This window comes from Phyllostomus hastatus, unplaced genomic scaffold (assembly GCF_019186645.2).
Source record: "Phyllostomus hastatus isolate PE091 unplaced genomic scaffold, TTU_PhHast_1.1 phas_contig_29, whole genome shotgun sequence".
Classification (NCBI taxonomy): domain Eukaryota; kingdom Metazoa; phylum Chordata; class Mammalia; order Chiroptera; family Phyllostomidae; genus Phyllostomus; species Phyllostomus hastatus.
Window position 1 is genome coordinate 5,530,168 of NW_025333835.1, and position 23,814 is coordinate 5,553,981.

At 38.8% G+C, this 23,814-nt stretch overlaps 1 protein-coding gene and 1 long non-coding RNA gene across 4 annotated transcripts in view; one reads left to right on the forward strand and one right to left on the reverse strand.

Moving 5' to 3' along the window:
• The window catches only part of VWA8 (von Willebrand factor A domain containing 8), a 421,660-nt gene that overhangs the window by 310,895 nt on the left and 86,951 nt on the right, over window positions 1-23,814 (forward strand). Inside the window, exon 38 of one of the 3 annotated variants that reach the window (XM_045839250.1) lies at window positions 22,612-22,725. The exons of 1 other annotated variant lie outside the window; for it this stretch is intronic. In XM_045839250.1, the coding sequence (XP_045695206.1) occupies window positions 22,612-22,707 (96 nt within the window). In that variant the 3' untranslated portion in view covers window positions 22,708-22,725. Of the gene's footprint in view, window positions 1-17,643; window positions 17,773-22,611; window positions 22,726-23,814 lie in introns of those variants that run through there. One more of the 3 variants, XM_045839252.1, reaches the window with a different exon arrangement.
• The window catches only part of LOC123818914, a 31,822-nt gene continuing 30,691 nt past the window's right edge, over window positions 22,684-23,814 (reverse strand). The window contains exon 3 of the long non-coding RNA XR_006785725.1: window positions 22,684-22,795. This is a non-coding gene — a long non-coding RNA (uncharacterized LOC123818914). The remainder of the gene's footprint in view (window positions 22,796-23,814) is intronic.

The window sequence follows — 23,814 nt, forward strand, 5'->3', positions numbered from 1 at the left end:
GCGAAAGCCAGCCGCCTCCTAGGTATGAGCCGTTTACAAGAAAGTGCGGGCCGCCCAGAGCAGCACAGGTCCGCAAGAACAACGACCTCCTGGCTCTGCGTGGCTACTGGATGCAGGGTCAGTGCAGAGCCCGAGATGGTGAAGAGGGAGCCAGCCATCCCTCCAAGAGCTTCTGAGCACCACCCACCCCCACAAAGCAATGAAGGTATCCTCTGACTTCCCTCAAAAAAAAAAAAAGTAAGCCTGAAAAGAGATTAAATTTGACTTATCGTTAGATCCTCTACATTTTTTTAAAAAAATACATACTTGAATAGAACAAAATAAACTGGTTAACTTTCTTTATTTCACTTCAAAATGATTCAAGGATTCCAGTTCTGAATAAGATGGTGTGGAGTAAGCACATTCTAGCCTTTCTCTCCCATTGAATTCAGCAATGGAACCTGGACAGAATGATGGAGCAGCTATTTGAGGTCTCTTAAAAATAAATGAAAGCAGATGGATTGCAGAAGATCAGAATTTGAACTATCATTGAAATGGCTGCTTGTTTCCTTTTTTTCCTCGATAATCTCCTGGCCTTGACTCAAGGGTGCCTAAAAATGGGGATGGGTACTCTCGGCAAACTAAAAGTAGAAGGGAACTTCCTTTATTGGGGTAAAAAAAAAAAAAGGAGGGGGTGGGGCATCTGCAAAACCCAACACTAGTGAAAAACCAGCTGGGGATAGGACAAAGATGACCACACCCGTCACTGCTATTCAACATCAAACTGGAAGTCCTAGCCATGCCACAAGAAAAATAAATAAGAGGTATGCAGAAAAGGAAGAAATAAAACTATTCCTATTTGAGGACAATAGGTCTGCAAAACCCAGAGAATCCACAAAAATCTATTTAAAAAAAAACCCTCAACTAATAAGTGAGTTTAGCAAGACTGAAAACAAATCATTCTATATACTAACAATTAATAATTTAAATATATATATTTACAAGCAGCTCCCCCTAAATATGAAATATATGTCTAACAATAGCAGTTCAGGATATGTATGCTGAATACTACAAAATGCTAATGAAAGTAATCAAACACCTAAATAAAAAGGAGAGATATACTGAATTAATGGATTGGAAGAGTCATCTTAATAAAAACATCAGTTCTTTCCAAACTGACTTACAGATTTAATTCAATCCCAACCAAAATCCCAGCAGGATTTTTTTTACAGCTATAGACAGTTGATTCTGAAATTTATGTGGGAAGAGGAAACTAAAAGTGCCAAAATAATTTTTTAAAAGAATAAAGTTAGAGGAATCATACTACCTATTTTTGAAGATTTACTATAAAATTACAATAACCAAAACAGTGTGATGTAGGCAAAAGGATAAATACGTAAAATGATGGAACAGAATAGAGTGTTCAGAAATAGACCCACAGACATATGGCCAATTGATTTCCAACAGTCACCAAAGCAGTTTAGTAGAGACAGGGTAGTCTTTTCAACAAACAGTGCTGCAACAATTAGACATTGTATGCAAAATGAATTTTTAAAGAATCTTTAATTTTAAAAATAACTAAAATTACTGAAGAGCAGCCAACCCAGGAATATTACTAGTAGACAACAGTAAATGGTACCTATCATGTCGTTGTTGATTATTGCTATTATTATATGAAGAATGGGAAGCTAATTCCCAAAACTTAGAAACTCCCTTAAGATAAAGAAAGCTAATTTGGTTAGAGAATTTTTCTTTAAGTCTAAACCTTGAGGGTAAGAAAATATTCCAGATAAGTAATTAACAGGTGGGGAAAGTGGCCCAGAAAGGTTAAGTAACTTGACCAAGGTCACACAGCTATTCAGTGGTTCAGTGAGTCAGTGATTCTATAATGTATGTTCTTTACTTACCATGTTCAACAGTCCAGGCAGCTTTATCAACTTGCACCATTTCATCACATATCTGCGGTGTCCAGAATACCTCCCCCTGCCAAGATCTGAAAATGCAAGCGGAATTAACACTTGCATTTGTCTCTATCCCCATAAAATCGTGTTAGTTCCTGTCGGAGTCAATGTTTCTGAGGAACCTAGTAATATTATGCAGTTCTGTGGCAAAGAGTGATAAAGGATCCTTTGGGTTGCTTTTAAGTATTAATGATAGAAAATAGAATTCTCAATGATTCTTATGCTATTTCTCAAATCCCTGGTACTTTTTCCTCTAATAAATACATAAAATAGGTTAAATGTTGTAAAATTTCCATGCTGTTCAGTTGATCAAGGCAGCAGAATCAGAGCTTGGTTTCTACAAGAACAAGCCTGCTGACAGGAAAGGGATACCAACAAGCACAATTGCTGTGGGGGTGAATTCAGAGAGGTGGGATGGTGTGCTGTTGATACAGTGTTGTACTAGGTGACGTTGTTACCAGTCAGCTTTCCAGAAACTGTTTCACAATGTGCTCCTGTCCAGTGATCTCTATCCTCCATTTAAGAAATATAGATTAAAAAAAAATACTAAAGTTGTTTCTCTTATTCACACATACACATAATTAATTTTTAATTAAAGTGTCATACAAATGATTAAAAGCCTGATAAGGTTTAAATGATTTTCTAGAACTAGTTTCATTTGAACCTCTGTAGGATTTTCTGGTACAAAGAGGTGTGAGAATGGCTCTTTTCCCATGTAATCGCTGCTCACCTTCCAGGCAGACCAATGCTTGTATATTTCCTCCATGTGTCATCAATGTTCTTTGCTTCCATCAAAAAACTGCTAAAAGCATTGGATCTTAGAGAGAAAGACGCACTGTTGCTAGAGTGGCTGTGGTGAAGACCTCAGGCTGCAAGGCAGAGCAGAATCCTGGCTTGGACAAGGGGAACTGGACTAGCTGGTCTGTCCCAGAGGAGGCTGGCATTTCATTCACTTAGAAGTCACTTCTGTTTTCCAAAGTGCTCTGTTCCTATTATTTCATTTAGCCCATAAAGCATCAATCCTGTTTCAGCCATGTTTGTCTACCCATGAAATAATTTTCACTGAATTTTTAAAAACTAATTGATTTTAAAGCAGGCTTTATGATGTTTCTAGTTTGGACATCTGGCAATTGTCTGCAAGTGAATAAAGTGAAAACTTTTAAGTATAATCTCAGTCTGTACCAATGAATGGCTTTCCAGTATCCCCAAGTTTCAAACAACAATTGATACCTGTAAACCCAAATATAATTGCATATTTGTCATTATAAATACCCATTTTTCTTTTTGGTAGGGAAGTTTTCCTGTTGTGTCATTATACCTTGAATCTCATCTTAAAAATGATTGGTACTGCCCCCCCCCATATTGCTAGTTGATTTTCATATAACTCCATTTATACTCTAAACCTGGCTTCGGGAAGGTCAACAAACCATAATTTCCTAGGGAAATGATAGTTATCTGACCTGTAGGATTCCTTTGTACATCGGCAGGTTATCATTTATTGAACGGTGGAAGTTATGGACAAAGCAGATATAAGTCCCTTGAGAATCAACCAGCCAGAGTATTCTTGTGAAGCACTTACTCTGTACCCTCCAGTGGAGGCCCTGTGGGCAGAGGGTGGACACTGAAATATGAAACATGGTTTTTACCCTCAGGAAGTTCATACTGTAGTAATTGGGAGTCGAGGCTGGTAGTCATGAAGCTGCAGCAAACAGTACAATATAATGTGTGGTTCAATGTTAAATTGGGGAGTGTGGTCTCTGTGCGGTAGTAGTTCAGAGGAGAGTTATCTATGCAAATGAAATTAATAAACGAAGGATATGGGGCTGGGTTGCATTTTTATTTTAATTTATTTCGATAGTTCAGAAGGAGAGGGCAGGGCATTTCAAACAACATATAATCACAGGCTTAGATAAGAATGAACGCTGTGTCTTCCTTTAATAGAGGAAGAATTGTTCCATTAACTTGGATCCCCACAAATCCAGGGAAGAGGTGGGTGTGAATACCAGAAGAGAAGTGAACAAACATCACAGCCAATTGAATGCAAGCACAAAGCCCAGAGTGCAAATCCACATTCAACACTAACTGTCCCAAGGGGACAGTGAGTATATACCAGAGCAGAGGCAGGGGTAAGAGTGGGTCTGGTACTGCCAGAACCCACAAGCTGGAGGGCTTGAGAAGACAGGTGTGGTTTAGTTTTAGCATGGTGTTGCTGGCACAGAATATTTTTAAAAGCAGTTGAAAGGAAGTCCACCTTCCAGGCAACCCTTGATCTATCTTAAGTGTATCCGTTAATGTAATGCAAGACACACTTAACAAAGCAAATCGTGTCTTTTGAAGAGTGATGCATTAAAAGAGTGTCCTGAATAGGAGAAGCTAAACTATGTGAAGGCCCACTGAGATTGTTAGGTTCCCTATACCTGGCAGCTGCTGAAAGTCATGGAAGAGGAAAATCGTAATAGTGAAGGCTGTATTAGGAAGAGGGATTTGGTAGTGATGTTCTCTCCAGGAAAGAATCCTGAGGGAAGCAGGGCAGCTGTGAGGCTGACGGGATGGCCAGGTGTGAGCTGATGGAGAAGGGCTGAATGTGGGACATGGAAGTGGACTTCACGGACGTTTCTAGCTTGGGTGTCTGGCAAAATGGCAGGCCACCAAACAAATCAGGAAATTGGAGAAGTAGAAGGTTTAGACATTTCAAATACAGAGTTTGAGGTAATGGTGAGATGCTGAACTAGAGCTTTAAGCTAGCAAGAATGTTACAATGATTTTTAGCATGAAAGTTTTAGTTGAAACCATGAAAGTGGTTAGATGCTAAGGATAATAGAGATCAAGCAAAATGATCAGGACAAATGAGCTATGTTTTTAGAAATACAGAGTCAGATATTTCTGAAAATATATTCTTAGAACCCTTTTTAATCAGGAATCCATGTTCAAGCTGTTGGTAGACACTGTATAACTTGTAGCCTCTTAATGATAAAATTACAATTACTAAATACCTGGTTTTGAGAAGTTCTCTGCAAAGAAACCTCTTTAATTTGTTTAACCCAATAGTTCCCAAATGTATTAAAATTCTTTTTATTACTTCAGTAAGTTGCCAGTCTCTATATTCCTGGTTTTCTTTGCCTCATTTCACCATGGACTCTGTGTAGTAGATCTTTTAGGACAAAACTTGGATGCTAATTCTAATCCTGACTCATGATATGGCCAGGTTGCATGTCATTTATGACTTCAGAAAATGAATCTGGAATTCTTGAGTTAAATTGATAGTTCAAAAAATAATTTCCCCCTGCATCTTTAAAGAAAGGACCTATTATTTCATGTGATTCCAGGTTTATTGTGGAATCAAAAGATGTGTAAAATGACGTTTATTAGGAACGTTGAAAGTGACAGAAATTCAACTCACACTACCTAGCTCCAAAAGGGAATTTATTGGCTTGTGTAACTCAGAAGTCCCTAGGCACAGTTCATACCAAGGGTTCAACATCACAGCATCCTATCTCTTTCCTCTCGTCTCTGCTGTTTTTCTAAGGTAGGTTCATTCTCATATAGTCTTTCTCCACATGATGGCAAAGAGGCCCTGGTAGCACTGGGGAAAACACAGCTCTTATGGCCAGCAATCACAGCAAAAGGGGGATGTCTCACCCAGTAATTTCAGCAGAAATCCTCAGGAGTGTTCCAAGGCCTGGGAGGTCACACAGCTGTCCTGGAACCAGTGACTGTAGCCAAAAGTATGGGACCCTATGTCAGGGATGTCCAGCCTTTTGGCGTCTCTGTGCCACACTGGAAGAAGAGTTGTCTTAGGCCACACACTAAATATATTGTGACACATAATCACAAAAAAAAATCTCATAATGTTTTAAGTAAATTTACAATTTTGTGGTGGGCTGCATCCATAGCGATCCTGGGCTGCATACAGCCCGTGAGCCGCAGTTTAGACACCCTGATAGATGGTCAGACCTAGGTCATGTCTCTGCTCCTAGAGTTTGGAATGAGAGAAGACTGTATCAGTCCCACCTGAACCAAAAATCGGGTATTAAAGATACTGGGAATACCCCCAAAGAAATACTGGATAAGCAAAACATCACCATGTGATTTGTGTGTGTGTGGTGGTAGTGATTTTGACAGCTAGGGTCAGCCTCTTCCAAGTGATAGCTAATGACCTCTCTTCTGTGACAGGACTTACTAGAGGCCAGGACTGTTATCAGATTTGTTTTATTTTGTACTCAGCACAACATTCATGAAACATGACACAATATGATAATTAGGCCAATGGCGATATATCAAATAAATTTTACTTTACATTTAGTTCCTAGAGTCCCTCAGAAATATATACTTGGTTTCTTTTTTTAAATATATTTTATTGATTATGCTATTACAGTTTTCCCATTCCCTCCCTTCACTCCCCTCCACCCTGCACACCCTCTCCCACCCATAATCCCCCCTTTAGTTCATGTCCATGTGTCATAAGTTCTTTAGCTTCTACATTTCCCATACTATTCTTGCCCTCCCCCTGTCTATTTTCTACCTACCATCTATTCTACTTATTCTCTGTCCCCCTCCCTCTCCCTTGTTGCTAACCCTCCATGTGATCTCCATTTCTGTGGTTCTGTTCCTGTTCTAGTTGTTTGCTTAGTTTGTTTTTGTTTTTTAATATTTTATTTATTTATTTTTAGAGAGGGAAGGGAGGGAGAAAGAGAGAGAGAGAGAAACATCAATGTGTGGTTGCTGGGGGCTGTGGCCTGCAACCCAGGCATGTGCCCTGACTGGGAATCAAAACTGCGACACTTTGGTTCACAGCCCGCGCTCAGTTTGTTTTTGTATTTATTTTAGATGTGGTTGTTCATAATTGTGAGTTTGCTGTCATTTTACTATACATGCTTTTTATCTTCTTTTTCTCAGATAAGTCCCTTTAACATATTTCATAAAATAAGGGTTTGGTGATGATGAACTCCTTTAACTTGATCTTATCTGGGAAGCACTTTATCTGCCCTTCCATTGTAAATGAAAGCTTTGCTGGGTAGAGCAATCTTGGATGGAGGTCCTTGCCTTTCATGACTTGGAATACTTCGTTCTAGCCCCTTCTTGCCTGTAAGGTCTCTTTAGAGAAATCAGCTGACAGTCTGATGGGAACTCCTTTGTAGGTTACTGTCCCCTTATCTCTTGCTGCTTCTAGGATTCTCTCCTTCATTTTTACCTCGGCTAATGTAATTATGATGTGCCTTGGTGTATTCCTCCTTGGGTCCAACTTCTTTGGGACTCTCTGAGCTTCCTGGACTTCCTGGAAGTCTATTTCCTTTGCCAGATTGGGGAAGTTCTCCTTTATTATTTGTTCAAATAACTTTTCTACTTGTTGCTCTTCCTCTTCTCCCTCTGGTACCCCTATAATTTGGATGTTGGAATGTTTAAAGATGTCCTGGAGGTTACTAAGCCTCTCCTCATTTATTTCTTCATTCTTTTCTGTTTGGTTGTTTCTTTCTTCCTTCTGGTCCACTCCACTGATGTGAGATCCAGCTTTCTTTCTATCACTATTGGTTCCCTGTACATTTTAATTTATTTCACTTATTGTAGCCTTCATTTGTTCATCTAATTTGTGACCAAATTCAACCAATTCTGTGAGCATCCTGATCACCAGTGCTTTGAACTGTGTATCTGATAGGTTGGCTATCTCTTAGTCACTTAAAAGTATTGATTCTGGGGCTTTCATTTGTTCTTCTGTTTGAGCCTTTTTTTTGGGGGGGGGTCTGGTCACGCCTGTTACATAGTGAGGGGTGGAGCCTTAGGTGTTCACCAGGGCAGGGCAACCCAGTCGCTAGGTTGTGACACTGTATGTGGGGGCAGGGTCCTAGAGGGAACAATGGTGCTTGCTCCTCTCTCCATCAGATTCAGTCCCTTCCGCCACTTCCCCAAGCAAACTAGGCCTTTCTGGTGCTAATTCCCATGTGGGTGAGCTCGTGTACCTGTGGGTCTTTCCAGCAACCTCTCCTGTGAGGCTGGGAGTCTCCCTGCGCCTCAGCCCCCACAGGTGTTTTCAGTCAGTGCCCCAAGGTTTTATTTCCCAGTGCTGGGATACTGGGTTGCATGCAGTGTGTTGTTTCACAATCACCACCTTGCTAGGTCTCCCGGTTGCCACCCCTTGGCCGGGGTCTGCCAGCTGTCACTTTTGTGTCCAGGGTCTGCCTGCTGCAGTCTTGCACACCAAGGATGCCTTAGGCACCTGGTCCCAGTGCTCTTTGTGCCACGACCCCTCTACCCGGCTGCCCAACTCCACCCCTCCTACCGGTCTAGATGAACATGTCTATTTTAACTCCTTGGTTGTCCAACTTCCATACAGTTCAATTTTCTGTCAGTTCTGGTTGTTACTCTGTTTCTAAATTGTTGTCCCTATCTTGGCTGTGCGAGAAGGCACAGCGTGTCTACCTATGCCTCCATCTTGGCCGGAGGTCTATAATTGGTTTCTTAATACATATAGGGCAGAAATAAAAAGTCTAGTTACAACTGTCCTCTTAAGAGACTTTCCAGTTGCCAGAGTTCTGAATAAATTTGTTAAGTCTTCCTTGACTGTGATCTGATGGCGTTACAGTGGGTTTTTCCTGCCAACAAAAAGAACTTAGTAATATTGGATAACTTCCATTATTTGTTCTTTTAGAAATTTCTGTTTTAACAGATAAATGAATGTAAGGCTGTTAAAGGCCCTACATTTCACACTGCTGGCGTGGGGTGAAAAATCCTTTCCATAAAGAACAAGGTCTATGGAGCCCCAGAAGGAACATCAGATGCTTACACTGGTTTTGTGCTAGGCAAAGGGGAAGGTGCAGCATCTGACGGTGAGTCATCATGACCTCAGCCACTCTGCCATCATATTTACATATGTCATCACCCACAAAGGGAAGCCCTGACATGACATCAGAAACAAATTCATGTGTTCTGAGTGTAGTTTGAGTTACCCCATGTAACTCCCAATAAATGTAGGATTATTTCACTGCAATTAATGCTAACTATTATTGTCACCGTGGCTCTCTTAATACTAAAGTACAATGTTTTTTTCCTATTCCATAGCTCACAACTGCATAGACACTTAAAAATCAGCTGCACATCTCTGTGGTTTGATAGTGGAGTAGGCCCCTGGGCTGCTCTCAAGATTAAACAGGAATAGACATTAAGGTTCTGAATGTAACTCTCCTTCTCACCCAAATCCAGCTTGAGAAATAGATACATTTGTAGATAGGTAGGTAGATAAATAGAAAGAAAGAATGTTTATGTTTATATATGTGTAATATTTATATTTACATATATATATAGATAGATAGATATAGATATAGATATATATATAGATATATAGATATATATATAGTGTGTATATATCATGCCCCTGCAAATTCTACTGGAACTTTAGAAAGGTTATAAGTTGCAGTAGAATTTCCTTTATAAAATAGGTCTTGATTCTTTCACCTCAGAGTTTTTCATGATATCTTCTAACCTTTGGTGAGTTTGAAAGGAACTTAGGTTCACCAAGAGCAGCTGCTAATAAGAATAATAGAAGAAAAAAATTCCCTCCTTAGAGCCTTAAATCCAAACTCTATATTTTCATCCTCAGGTATAGACAAATAATTTAACCTTTTTTTTGTACCAAACCTAATCATGTTGTTTAATTTTTATTTTATCTTTCTATACATATTTTTTCATGAACCATTTGAAAGTAAGTTTTAGACATGTGGTTACTCCATTACCTCTAAGTGCTACAGTATTTCCTCAAAACAAAAGCACTCTCCTACCTAACCACAATACATATCTCAAAATCAGGAAGTTAACATGGATACAGCATTAATGTCTAATCCACAGACGTTGTTTTCAAATTTCAGATGTCCCAATAACATCCTTTTCAGCAAAAGGAAGCAATCCAGGATCATGTGTTATATTTAGTTAACATGACTCTATTACCTTTTAATCTTGAACAATTCTTCATCTGTCCTTGACTTTCATGACCTTGACATTTTCTAAAAAATAAGACAGACCTGGCCTATGTGGCTCAGCAGGTTGGAGCATCCTCCCATAAACTGAAAAGTCACGGCTTCAATTCCCAGTCAGGGCAAAGCCTGGGTTTGTGGCCTTGTCCCCAGTTGGGGGCATGTGCAAGAGGCAACTGATCCATGTTTCTCTCTCACATTGATGTTTCTCTCCCTCCCTCCCCCTCTCTCTAAAAGCAATGAACATGTCCTCAGATAAAGATAAAAAATAAAAATAAATAAAAGTATAAGACAGTTATTTTATAGAACATCCTTTGATTTGGCTTTTCTGATGTGTTCTCACTTTTGATTCAGTTTATGCATCTTTGGCAGAAATATCACAGGGAAAAAAAATGCTGTTTTTCTCAATGTGTCCTATTAGGTAACACAGGATATCAGTTTGTCCCATTGCTGGTGATAGTAACTTTGAACATTTGGTTAAGATATTATCTCCCATCTATTTCTCCCCTGTGAAGTTACTGTATTTTCGTTTTATAATTAATACATGTATTTGTAGCTATACATTTCAAAATTGTGTAAAGATGTTGTTTCTCATCAAACTTTCATCCATTAATTCAATCATCTATTGATGATTATTGTTTGAATCAGTTGTAACTTCTATGGTTGCCAAGTGGTGATTTTATTTTCTCATTCCATCATTCCTTCTACAATTATTAGCTGGAGTTCTACACTAAAGAAGTGCACTTCTTTAGTGTAGTTTGTTTGTTATTAGTATGACCTCATAGATTTCCATTTTATTTAATAGGTTATAGTCCATTGTCATTCTTTATTCTGATGCTCAGATTGTTCCAGATTTAGCCAGTGGGAACCTCTTAAAGCCAGTTCCCTGATTTTTTTGACAGGTTTCAGTCATTTTTTGAATACTTCCTTACTTTGTGATGCAAAAAGTAAATCCATTTATTTTTGTCACTGATTTTCTATATGGTATAAATGTTTCTTTGGGTACTGCCTGTTGACTTAGGTCAACCTGTTAATACAAAAGAAGCATTCTGACCTACTTCCATTTAACCAACTTACCTTCTTGAATGGATGTCCAGAGAACCTTAAGCATTTGCAGCTCATCAGACTTCTCTCTAATATGCCCTCGCACTTCTGTTCCCACTTGTTTAGTTGTGCTTAGATTTGATAGGAGACATTTTAATGGAGCCTCCTATGCTTTACACATACTGATTGCACTCAAAAAGTCCCAGAATGTTCCATCATCCATAACCATGTGTATTAGAGAAAAATCTACCAAGATCTGAGATAATACTGCTACTACATATATTGAATATTTTTCTTCAGTATAACAGAGAAATCATTCATTGTAATCAGTCTCATTAAAGATTTGGCCTGACGTAGGTAACCAATTCTTCCTCTGGCCATTGACCAAAGCCTAAAATAATATAATTATAGTGACCTGTTATTGAATACTTATCTACCTATCCTGCTATGCTTTATCATTAATGTTAAGTTACTCCTGATTTTTCTTGGTTTCTGTCTACTGACCACATGAGGGTGTCCATGAGCTAGGAATAGGGGTATTTCCAATAACTTCAACAACTAATAAATAGAAATTAAACAAAAATAACTGTTGTCATTTCACTATATTTGGACATTATAATTTAAAAATGGAAGTTATGATTTTTAAAAAAGTATAGTCAGGTTAGCCAGAAAACTTAATTCCATGTTTTTTTCCAATTAGAAGATCTTTTGATTATCAAATGAAAGAATTTTATGAAAAGAATTTAGAACTTTGAGGTTGTGTGGCACAGACAAATTTCCTTAGGTCAAGAATTATGAGATCTGTGATGGCCATAGTAAAGGGGGAGTGAGGGCTTGTGGGAGGTGGGCAAAGGGGGGAGGAGAAATGGGGACAACTGTAATAGTGTAAACAATAAAAAATAAAATTTTAAAAGAAAAAGTAAGAGAACCAGATCCTCTTCTGGATTCCACCTCTGATGTGTGGCTTTGGGCAATCATGTCAATTCTCTGGGCCCTAATTTCTTTATAAAATGAAATAAATTATAAGCTGATCATGTAGGTCCTTACAGAAAAGACAACAGTGAAGACATGGTCTAAAATTAGATGTACATCAAATAACTTATTTATCCTAAGGATTCTTTTTTATTCACTGCTTAGTATGTGTTACGTGCTTTCAATAGGTTCTCTCCTATAATCATTACAACCACCATTTCAGGTGTGTATTACTATTCTCATTTTGAAGTTGGTCTTAAGTGATTTACCCAAGGTCATTCCCCTAACAATGAACAAAACAAAGATAACATGAGATAGGTGCAGGGATTAATAAGCATAAATGGTAGGTACAAAAAATAGACAGGGGGATGTTAAGAACAGTACAGGAAACGGAGAAGCCAAAGAACTTATATGCATAATCCATGGGCAGGGGGATTGCTGGAGGGAAAGGGGGTACTAGGTGGAGAGGGACAAAGGGAAAAAGATTGGGACAACTGTAATAGCATAATCAATAAAATATATTTTTAAAAATTGTTTTAAAAACTGAGATTTCGCCCTGGCTGGCGTAGCTCAGTGGATAGAGCACGGGCTGCAAACCAGGCATCGCAGGTTCGATTCCCAGTCAGGGCACATGCCTAGGTTGCAGGCCATGGCCCCCAGCAACTGCACATTGATGTTTCTCTCCCTCTCTCTTTCTCTCTCTCTCTCTCTCTTTCTTCTTCCCTTCCCTTTCTAAAAATAAATAAATAAAATCTAAAAAAAAAAAAAGATCTAGACTACTTTAAAAAAAAACAACTGAGATTTCAGCCTAGTTCCCTCTAAACTCAGAAGCCTGTGTTTTCATTCCTCTTTACCATGTGGCTTCTCTAGGACCAAAAGACTAGATTCAGTGGAGATTGTACCCTCAGAGATGAAAACAGATCATTCTCTGCCCAGCAGGTTTTAGACCAAATTCTTACAGATGCCAAACCGGTAATGTGGATGGACACAGGCCAGGAGGGCCTGCCTAGGAGGGAAGTCTCTACAAGCTCTTGCCATCTGAGAATACCAACTTCATTTGGCCTTCTCATTTTCAAGAGAAGACTGAAATCATAGTTTTAAATGAAATATCATTAATTTGGAATTTTGGCAGCAAATTCAGAATTTTTAAGGGGCAGAGGGACAGCAGAATATTCCCGGACCCACATATCTCTCCCCTCTTACCAGGTTGGGGCAAGGTCAAGAAATGAAGCCCCATTCTCTTCCAAGCTTTTTCAAGTAGCTTGCCTACGTTGGTAGATTTTCTTCCTTGCTTCACAAAACTCTTAGGTTCTCCTAATGGCATTAAGAATTTAAAACAAAGATTAGCAAATTACCACTTGTTTTTATATGGCTCCTGAGCTAATAATTGTTTTTGTTAAAAAAACAGAGTCTGTCTACCCAGAACTAGCAGAGCCAAACACTAAACACCAAGAATTCAGTGGTGAAATATTGGTCATTTTATTATGGATGGTGCCACGTAAGAGAATAGGAAGCTAATGCTCAAAAGCCCCACCTCCCTGATGGCATGTAGATGGCAGATTACATAGGACAAAATCTCAAAACGCCATGAGTTATACATCTTGGGTCGTGCTGGGAACTGACTGACTGGAGGTGCAGTAAGGGTAATAAATGTTTACCCTTAAGGTCTTGAGGAATTCTGAGGGTTTTTTCCTGTCATCCCTCTGTCTGGTCTCATGGGAAAATAACCAGAGTGACCTTGTACCTTCGGGCTCAGGAACTGAAACCTGATTTAGGTCAAAATGTTATCTTTAGCCTGCAGAGGTGCAGACTGTGACCATGAGTCAGGTCTGAGCTAGTGCCTCAGGGGTTGCTGATTATCCAGGGGAAAGGCTAGGAGTCTACGGAGGGACCAGAGAGGGAGAGAGAAGAATGATTTCCAGAGCTAGGATTTAAAGCTTAATGTAAGTCATAAAGACTCTCAGTTTCATTTTACTTTTTAACTGTTAAAAAAATCAAAAGAAGAAGAATACCTTGTGACATGAAAATTATGAAATTCAAATTTCAGTGTCCATAAATAAAGTTTTATTGGAACACAGCCCCACTTACTCACTGACATGTTGTTTATGGCTGCTTTTGCACTACAAAGGCAGAATTGGGCAGTTGCAACATAGATCATTATAGCCCATAAAGCCTAAAATATTTACTGTCTGGCCCCTTATGGAAAAAGTTGTCGACCTCTGGTTTAGAATACAAAAGCCAAAAAAGATGGGCAGTGTACCGCTCCTTTCTGCCCTGTTATGTACCTAGCCTGACATAATAAAAAAGGAATCTGCTTAAATCAGAGGGAAGGAAAAGGGGGGAATGAACAAAGGAAAAGAAACAATTATCTCAAAATATTCTCTAGGCATAAAGAGAAAAAAATTATGTTTCTTCTCCCAAAGTTATATTCTAACCTCTATTAAAAGCTAGAACATATGAAATATATATTTTACGTGTTCTTTAAGTCACAGCAAAAAACAACAAAATGCTTTTAATTGTTGGGGGAAAACCTTACCTGGTGTTGTTATTTCTCATGCATTTTATGAGTGACAAAGCAAAATTCTCTGATTATCAGACGATGAGCAGAATGAAGCTAGAACACTCTCCATGTCGGCATGCATTGCCCTGCCCCAGGCCTTCCCTCACGTTGTCGTCTCTGGCAGAAACACCTGCCACCCAGTCTGTGTCTCATCCTTCAAGGCTGAGCCCAGATGGCTTGAGTCCGTTTACCCACTCTCCCCTGCCCTCCAATTCATCCCTCTCCTTGGCATCCCCCTGCTCTGGTCAGACTGTGATCTCTTACTCTGATGCATGTCAAAAGGGCAAGCTCCTCAAGAGCAGAATTCACAGCCCCCTTTAGTCATCTGCTTGGGAGCCTGACACCTACCTGGTCAGAGCTCAATAAATGGTTGATGAATCAGCGAAGGACCACAGCGAATCAGTAGGTGAATGTATGATTAATTTGGTCATTTAAAGCTTTTCTGTGGTCCCTGGGAGGGGTGATAAAGGCTGCGAACCCCTTTGGTGTCTCCTAGAAGGCTGAATCTTTTGTTTTTGTAGGTGAGCTCACTGTTCGCTAGCTGACTGTTATGAAGTTGGCAGAGCCAAATGGTGAAAAATCTCCCTGCCCCACTTTTCCCTACACTTGTTAGTTTGTCGCTGTAGAATAAGCAGCTGAAAACCAAACAGCCACACCCTGATTCCCAATTGCAGTCAGTCAGTGATCTTAGGAGAGTCATTTAACCCTCTTAAGATCTATTTCTCCATCGTAAAATAGAGATAATCATAGCAGCTAACTCACAGAGTTGTTCTAAAAAACCAAGTGATATAACACATGTTCAGGTGCTCTGCAAACTGTAAGTAGCATATGAATATGAGATGTTATTATTTATGATAATCTATACAATAAGTAAGGGAATGATTATAGAACATGGGAACTAATTTTAAAATTTATAAAAAGCTATTCAATTAAACTTGAAAATTGTAGGAACCCTGTTGGTTTAGGAATTTCCTTTTTATTGAGAGAGGAGTTAATATTTTGATCATAACTTACATGGATTAAGACGAACAGTCCAAGAAATTAGATTTTTCCCGTCCCAACCAGTTTTGTGGAGGCACGACGTTTGTTGCAGTGATTATTTTAATTTTAACTTCCCTCTAAGTTTTGTAAGCAACCACTGGTGCTATAGAATGCCTTGCTTCTAACACATGATACTGAGTGTGTGCATAAAGCATTCTGGTATATTTCTTTCAGCTCTAAAATTTTTTGGTTTGATATAGGACTTATTAGTGGGAATAAATTGTTTTGCCACCAATAGACATTATATCACTGAAAGTATATTTTAATAGAAAAAATAGCAACCCCTCTTAACAGCAAAACTTTGGAAATTAAAAGATGAAAGAAACTGGTAATTAAGTACTAACTATACTGAAAAAATTAACAATACTCACCATATTAACAAAAAAGTCTACTTTAGTCAAAATTATTCACAAAGAAACACATATAAAGTATCCCACCAGAAATATAGACAATATGATTATCTTCCTGACTAGAACTCATAGATGATTCATTTAATATAAGTATGCCTATTCAAGTAATTGAAGATGGAAGTCACTTACCCTAGATGCTACAATGTCTAATCCTTCCTAACAATGGAAGTTTGTTTGAGATTCAGTCTTTTTATTCTAATCCATTCTACATAAACTGATGCATTAATTCTTACACAGAAACTCTGAACTTAGCACTCTAGATCAAAAACCTTCAGAAATTGTGCTATCGTCAACCTGAACTACAACCCACTCTTCCTGGCATTCAGGGCCTCCCCAAAGGGAGGGCCTCTCCTCCTTGCCCTCCTGTGCACTTTTGCCCTTGCTACCTGCCATTTGAGGCACATTCCCTTTTACTGCTCCTTCCTTCATGTTTCTGCAGGTCACAGCCATCCATCTCAAGTGCTGCCTTCCCCAGCCTCCCCACTCCCATAGCGATGTGTCTTCTTCCTCCTTCTGACTCGGTCCCACTAATCTACTTTCTGTCTCCACGGATTTGCCTGTTCCATTTAATGTAGTGGAAGCATACAATATGTGGTCCTTTGTGACTGGCTTCTTTCATTTTGGATAATGTTCTCAAGGTTTGTTTATGTTGTAACACATCAGTATTTCATTTTCTTTATTGCTGAAATATATATATCTACATACACACACACACTCACACATACATACAACGTTTTATTTATCCATTCATGACATTTGAATTCTTCCCCATTTTTGGCTATTATGAATATTACTGCTATGAACATTTTTATACAAATTTTTATATGAACACATGTTTTCAGTTCTTTTGAGTATATACCAAGGAATGGAATGGCCAAGTCATATGGCAACTTTGGTTTAATCTTTTGGGGAACTATCAGACTGTTTTCCTAAGCAGTAACACCGTTTTGTGTTTCTACCAGCAACGTATGAGGGTTCTAACTTCTCCACATCTTCATGAACTGTGGTTATTGTCAGTCTTTTTATTATAATCATCCTAGTGGATGTGAAGTGGTACTGCACTGTGGTTTTGATTTGCATTTCCTTTGTAGAGGATAATTTATAAAATATATTGATTCTTGTGATGTCTTTTTCTGGTTTGCTACCAGTATTCTGGCCTCAGAGAATCAGTTGAAAAGTATGTTCCTTCCTCTTCTAGAAGTTAGTAAAGAGTTCTATGATTGGTGTTAGGGGTTCAAAATTAATAACAGTTCTTTTTTAAATGTTTGGTAGAATTCAGTGGTAAAACCATCTGTGCTGGAATTTTTCTTTGTGGGTAGTTTCTAAGCTACTAACTCAGTCTCTGTACTTGTTAAAGCGCCCTGAAGTCTTGAAGGTATTATATGATATTAGGCTAGTACCTAGGAATGTCTTCCTATCATTTAGTTTCTCTCTTCAGGATTCCAAACCAAAGGAGCTATAAACTCAGAAAGACTAGTCAAATGGGACACCAAATACCCAGGTATTTGTGCTAATTTATTAGTAAATGCACCAGTACCCAGTTACACTCAGGATAGAAGCACCAAAAACAGAACAAAAGGAAGCTGAAGCAAAGCTTCTTGTTTCCCTCTCCTAGACTCGAAGCCATATCTGCGGAATCCCCAACCATTATTTAAAAATAGAATCTCCAAAATAAAATCTCAACATCCTCTGACCTGAAGTTTTGCTCCTTATAGATCATTTCCTAGAAACTGTGCAGTCCTTCTGTCGTGATGGAAGGGAGAACCCAGCAGCTGGCTGCAGTAGGATTTGAGCTGATAATGGTGACAATAAAATGTCTGCAAAGTTTGTAGATAGGTAAGGAAAGATGTCCAGACGTTCCATAATTATTATATAATTTGGTTATAGCATATAGTTCTTTTAATATTATAAGCACAATTACCCATATTAATTTTAAATGTATTATAACTAGGAGGTTTGTGAAGAATAAAACTTGAGCCTGGCTGCATGGCTCAGTTGGATGAAGCGTCATTTTGTAAACCAAAAGTTCGCCAGTTTGATAACCCGGTCGGGGCATGTATGGGAGGTACCCCATTGATGTTTCTCTCTCTCTTCTTCTCTCTCTAAAATCAATAAATAAATTTTAAAAGAGAATAAAACTTTAAAGTAGGAAAAGTTAAATATTTATTTTAGCTAATATCTCATCATTCCTGTCAATTTAAAATATTAATAGTCTGCTATGATCATAAGAAAATCTGTTTTTTTAATCTAGTGTTTAAAATTAGTTTTAAACTCTTATGCTAAATGTAAACATCAGCCTAATATTTTAACCTTTCTCATAAAGCATTTCTTTATTCCTGAAGACTCGAAGCATAAATGATGTTACTTATAATTTATGACATAAGTTGTCTCTAGCAGTACTCTGATCTATGTGTTATTATTGCTATTATGAGGGTATTGTGGTTGTATCTCTCCTGAGATGATAAAAAAGGTTTTGTAAGTCTGTATGCGAAGTATTCAAGAAAAGATTACTTTATTGCCTGCCAAATGTAGCTTCGAGCAAGAACTATTGTGCTATGTCTATCTTTTATAGACATAGATGAAATTCCTTTTGCCATTTGAACAATGTTTACATTCAGGAAAGTTCACAGTTAAGTCTTTGACATACTGTGAAAAGATCTTTTGTTCTCTAGAAAAACATACTTCCTAATCCTTTGAGTCACCTTGTTTTTGTTCCTTTGTTTACTTTTCTGGGGAAATAATGTCCACTGCCCAAGTAATGTCAAGAGAACAGTTTCAGAAATCAAGGTTGTCCTCATGAGGAAAGAGGGCTTAGTTATTGGCAAAAAAAAAAAAAAAAAAAATCAGAAATATTTTTAAAACCTGAATAAGATAAACAATGTCATCTCAAAAAAATTACTTGGATAGGTTTTTTTCCCTGAGGCTATAGAAAAGGGAATCTTTTTTTATCATCATGATTAACAGTGATGAGGGTCAGGAAACGTGAGATGCTCCCCTGGGGCCACAGGCATAGTCCAAAGGCACTTTTTCTATTGTGTCAGGAAAGCACTCCCCTGCTAACTGTGTAGATCCTCTTAGACAAGCCCAGTCTATCGGTTTCTCCTAGTTAGTGGGATCTAGGACCACCTCCATGATGAGCTCAGGCTAAGGTCACTCAGATCTAAATGTTCTTAGTGATATTTACTTATCAATAATTTGTCTGATTCCATGTGGGACTTCAAAACTGATTTTGAAGGAAGAAGACACTGCTGTTTTGTTCATCACCATATGCCCAGTGCTAGCACAGTGTGCCAAATTTACCCAACTCCCAGTAAGCCTCAGTTAAGTGAATGAATGCAATAGATATGTATGCTTTCAATGTGACCATTTCAAAACAGTCTTTTAAGTGGATGTGTTTTGGTATGTGTTTTTAAAGTCTTGGTAGTGAATACTTACACTCTATGTATTAGTGTGTTTATATATATATATCCTTACCTACTTTGCATTAAGTGGAAGATTACTGGTGGTTTAGCGATTATCTGTTCAAACCCTTCTTTAGTCACCCTAAACTTGCATCATCTAGAAACTATATCCTAAAAGTTTCTAATCCTCATTTATGTCCTAGGTTTTGCCACAAGCAGGGCATCAAAGTTAGTGATCTTCATGCTCTGGAACATTTCATTGGAGGCATTTTTTTTGCCTTTAAGTGCTAAACAAAGATATACTTTACTGCCCACTGTCAGAAGAGCTGTTGTGCATATGTGGGGGAACAGAAAGAGACTGAAGCCCACCCAGCATGGTTAAACATTAAAAAATGTACTTTCCTCCATTTACTCTTCATAGTTCTCCATGTGATAGGTGATGATGTCCCCGTTTTATAGGTGAGGAAACAGAATCTCAGAAAGCTGATATAACGTGTCCTATGGCCAGTATATGACACCACCAGATTTGTGCCACCAGGGCAGGCACTGAGTCTGCAGGTCGTGTTCAAGATTGTCTGGTATAAAGCTAGTTCAGATCAGTACAATATAAATGCTATATTTTACTAATCTTCTGAAGACATGCTAGCCCTTTGATCAAGTGTCCTATTTACTGACATTCCTTGCTTTACATAAATCTGATGTATATTAAAAGGGAAAAAGTGATTGCTTTTCAGAAATAGCCCTAGCTTTCTAAAACCATGATATGCTTCATAAAACATTGAAATCTGTAACTTTTGAGAACACATTTATTATTTAAAGCCAGTGCAGTGTAGTAAAAAGAATCTAATAAACCTGGCTTTGGGGGGGGGGGTATTGATTTTGCTATTACAGTTTTATTGATTATGCTATTACAATTTTCCCAGTTTTCCCCCTTCCTCCCACCTCTGCCCTGCCCTTGCCAACCCTGCAGCATTCTTCCCCCTTTAGTTCATGTCCATGGGTTGTACATATAAGTTCTCTGAGTCCTCTGTTTCCTATACCATTTTTTATCTCTCCCTGTCTATTTTATGCCTGCTAATTATGTTGCTTCTTCCCTGTACCTTTCCCCCCATTCCTCCCTTCCTACTCCCCACTGAAATCCCTCCCTGTGATGTCCATTTCTCTGATTCTGTTCCTGTTTTAGTTTAAACCTGGCTTTTGGAATAAGATGGACTAGGATTTGAATCCCAGCTTTATCAGTTAAGAGCTGTGTGATGATGAGTAAGTTGCTTAAGTTAAGGCTTATATTCCTGGCCTGCAAAGTAGAAATAACAATGACTAATGTGGAGAACTGTGAACATTAGAAATAATATATTTAAAGTTTCTAAATTGTAAACAACATGAGGGCAAGGATCATGGATGTATTGTTACTATTTTTCCAATGCCTGTCACGGGCACATAGGAGGCATTCATCATCAGTATTCATCAAAAGAATGGATGGATGGATGAACAGATGAATCATTTCTCCCCAGCAGTCAGATTATGTTCCATTGTTTAACTCTGTACATATAAATCAGGAAAATTCTGTTAACAAGTTTTAGCAAGAAAAAAATATTATACATTTTCTTATTTGCATTCTTGGAAATGCCTTTCTTCTACCAGATGCACTCAGAAAAACATGAAGTAAATGGAACTTTTTATGCTTTCTTATGTAAAACAAAATTTAATTTGACATGTGAACAAGTAAAATTGGTTGAAGTGCAAATCTTAACTTGGAAGACTTGGAGTTTGTAGGCAAAGAATTGCCTTTTCCTTGGCACTTTAGCATATTTTATTCTCATTTTTAAGGTATCCATTTCTCTCAAGTCTTGGTTGGGGCAGCCATGTGGCTGGAAATGGTTGGACTTTCCTTCACACCACATCTTTTGCAGCTGAGCACAAACATGTTTTCAGGAGCTCAGAAGTAATCAAGTTCTTATTCCAGCTGCCAGAGCCATGAAAGGGGCCTGCCGCATTCTGGGCAGAACACCACATTAGGAAACATCAGTTCGGTATTTGTAATATTTGCAGCAACATTGAACTTCCTGAGTGAGGTCATGAATGAACAGAAGATCACAAGTGTTATTATAAGAATTGGACAGAATGTGGAATTCTCATTCAACCCAAATTTCAGAAAATATTCTTGATTAAAATCCTGTTATTTTTTCCAATGTTTATATTAATATGATATATATCTGGCATATCTCTACTGAAAAATGAATGTTTCATATTAAGCATACCTTGTTTTCACTCTCAGAAAATAAAACAATAGCACTAAGAGCTAACACATGCAGCACTTAGTATGGCCACCCATTGTTCTAAATGTTCAAATATATTAACCCTTTTTAACCCCCACAGAGACCCTAAGACGTAGGTACCATTATTATACTGTTATACAGATGAGAACTTATGCAGATGAGAATTACCTTACCCAACTAATAAATGTCAAGAGCCAGGATTTGGATTCAGGCAAACTGGTTCCAATGTCTGTGCTTTTAACCATTGTGTTAGAGGACATTCTTGAGTGGCAGTAAGCATGTCTCTATATTTGGTCATCCCAGAGAAGTGTCTATAGACAAGGCAAACTGCCTCCCTGTATGTTGTTTATCCTCAATTGCAACATGCCTAGATTTCACGTGTAGACTAGAGGCTACTTTTGAGGGAATCCTCTGAAAGAACCTTCTGAGTGTTCTTCAAGGCTAAGAGCATTCACCTCACTCCCCTGGGGGGGAAAAGGCTTCAACATAAGGACACAATTAAAAAAAATGTGAGTTAGTCACATTCTGGTAAAGTGTGTCTTTATGTACTTTCAAGCAAAGCTTTGGGGTCTTACTGACAAGAAGCAAGAAAGGTGATGGTAGATCACCCCTTCACAAGTGCCTGTTCCTTAAGAGCTGCACTTGCCAAAACCGACTTAAACCACTTCCTTGTGGGAGTGATGGCCGTGCTGGGGCCTCTTCCAGCACACACGGGCCACTGGCTCTCCCACGGGGAGGATGGATTGCAGAAAGGACCCTCTCTGCACCAACCAGTTAGAACAAAAAGAGCCACTTTCTCTAGGCCGCCCTCCTCAAAACCTAGTGATGGCAGTGCCACCACAGTGTGAATTTCAGCACCACATACACCGACTTGTCTGGGACTTACCCTGTACAACCCCATTCAGGACATACCAATTACCCAGCGCTTTTCAAACTCTGTGCCTGTGTTAATTCATTCAAGAGTAACATACACGAACAGCATTAACTCCCTGAGCCCTGTTCACAGGGGGAGGAGCCAAGGTGGAAGTGGCTTTTGAAAGGAAACCCAGCTCTACTCAATGAGAAGGAAGCACCAGAGTTCATTCATCATTCATTTATTTAACAACGGCTTGTTGAGAATATACTCCACACCAGACATTATGGTAGGTGCCAGCTCTTCAAAAATGAGAAGTCCTGAATGTGTGTTCTCACTGTCAAGAATACAAGCAGAATAGAGAGTTAGGAGTGTGATGATTGGGAATGTGCGGGGTCCAAGGACAAGGAAGGGATCCCTGAAACTCCAGAGAAAGGACAAGGCAGGGAACCAAATTGCAGATTAGTGCAATAGGGAACCAAAGTGGGAGCCAGTTGCTAAAAGAGGGATGCAAACTAGGTGCCAAAAGGCAAGAAGTCAGTTTAGACTATGATGCAAGAAGAGAGGGGGACCAGCCACAGGCCTGGCCTGAGGCTGAGCAGCATTCGGGGCTAAGTGGCCACAGCTATAGGGACTGCCTCAGCCTCTAGCCTACAGCAGCCTCGAGCCTACAGAAGTACGCACCTTAAAAATCTGACATTTGTCTATTATACTCTAGCTTTTTAAAAAGATTTTATTTACTTGTTTTTAGAGAGAGGGGAAGGAAGAGAGAGTGGGAGAGAAACATCAATGTTTGGTTGCCTCTCACGCACCTGCAGGGACCTGGCCTACAACCCAGGCATGTGCCTTGACTGGGAATTGAATTGGTGACCCTTTGGTTTGCTGGCCAGTGCTCAATCCACTGAGCCACACCAGCCAGAGCCTATTATGCTCTAACTTTTTGTAGTCACTGTAAGAAACAGGTAACAGAAAGTTTATTTGTGAATTTTGGAGGTTGGAATAAACATATCTTTATAGACAAACTTGTATGTATTCTTTTATCTAGCGGTGAGATGTGTATAACCTAGTATTGCCTTTGGTGATTACAATGCAGAAACAGTTTAATTCAATATCCAAGTAGAATGATAAACTCCTCCAAGGGGCTGGGTTATAACTATATGCTTGGTTATTACAGGGTGATCATATAATTCCATGCAGGAGACTGAAAGGGTTGCTATTAATAATTACCCTGAGACAATAGACATTAACTGGGACTGTCCCAGCACAACAGGACATATGATCAACTAGTTATTGTAATTTATTTAGAATATGGTTTTGTAGGACCCCTCTAGTGTTTTGGAACTGTAAACCTAGAAT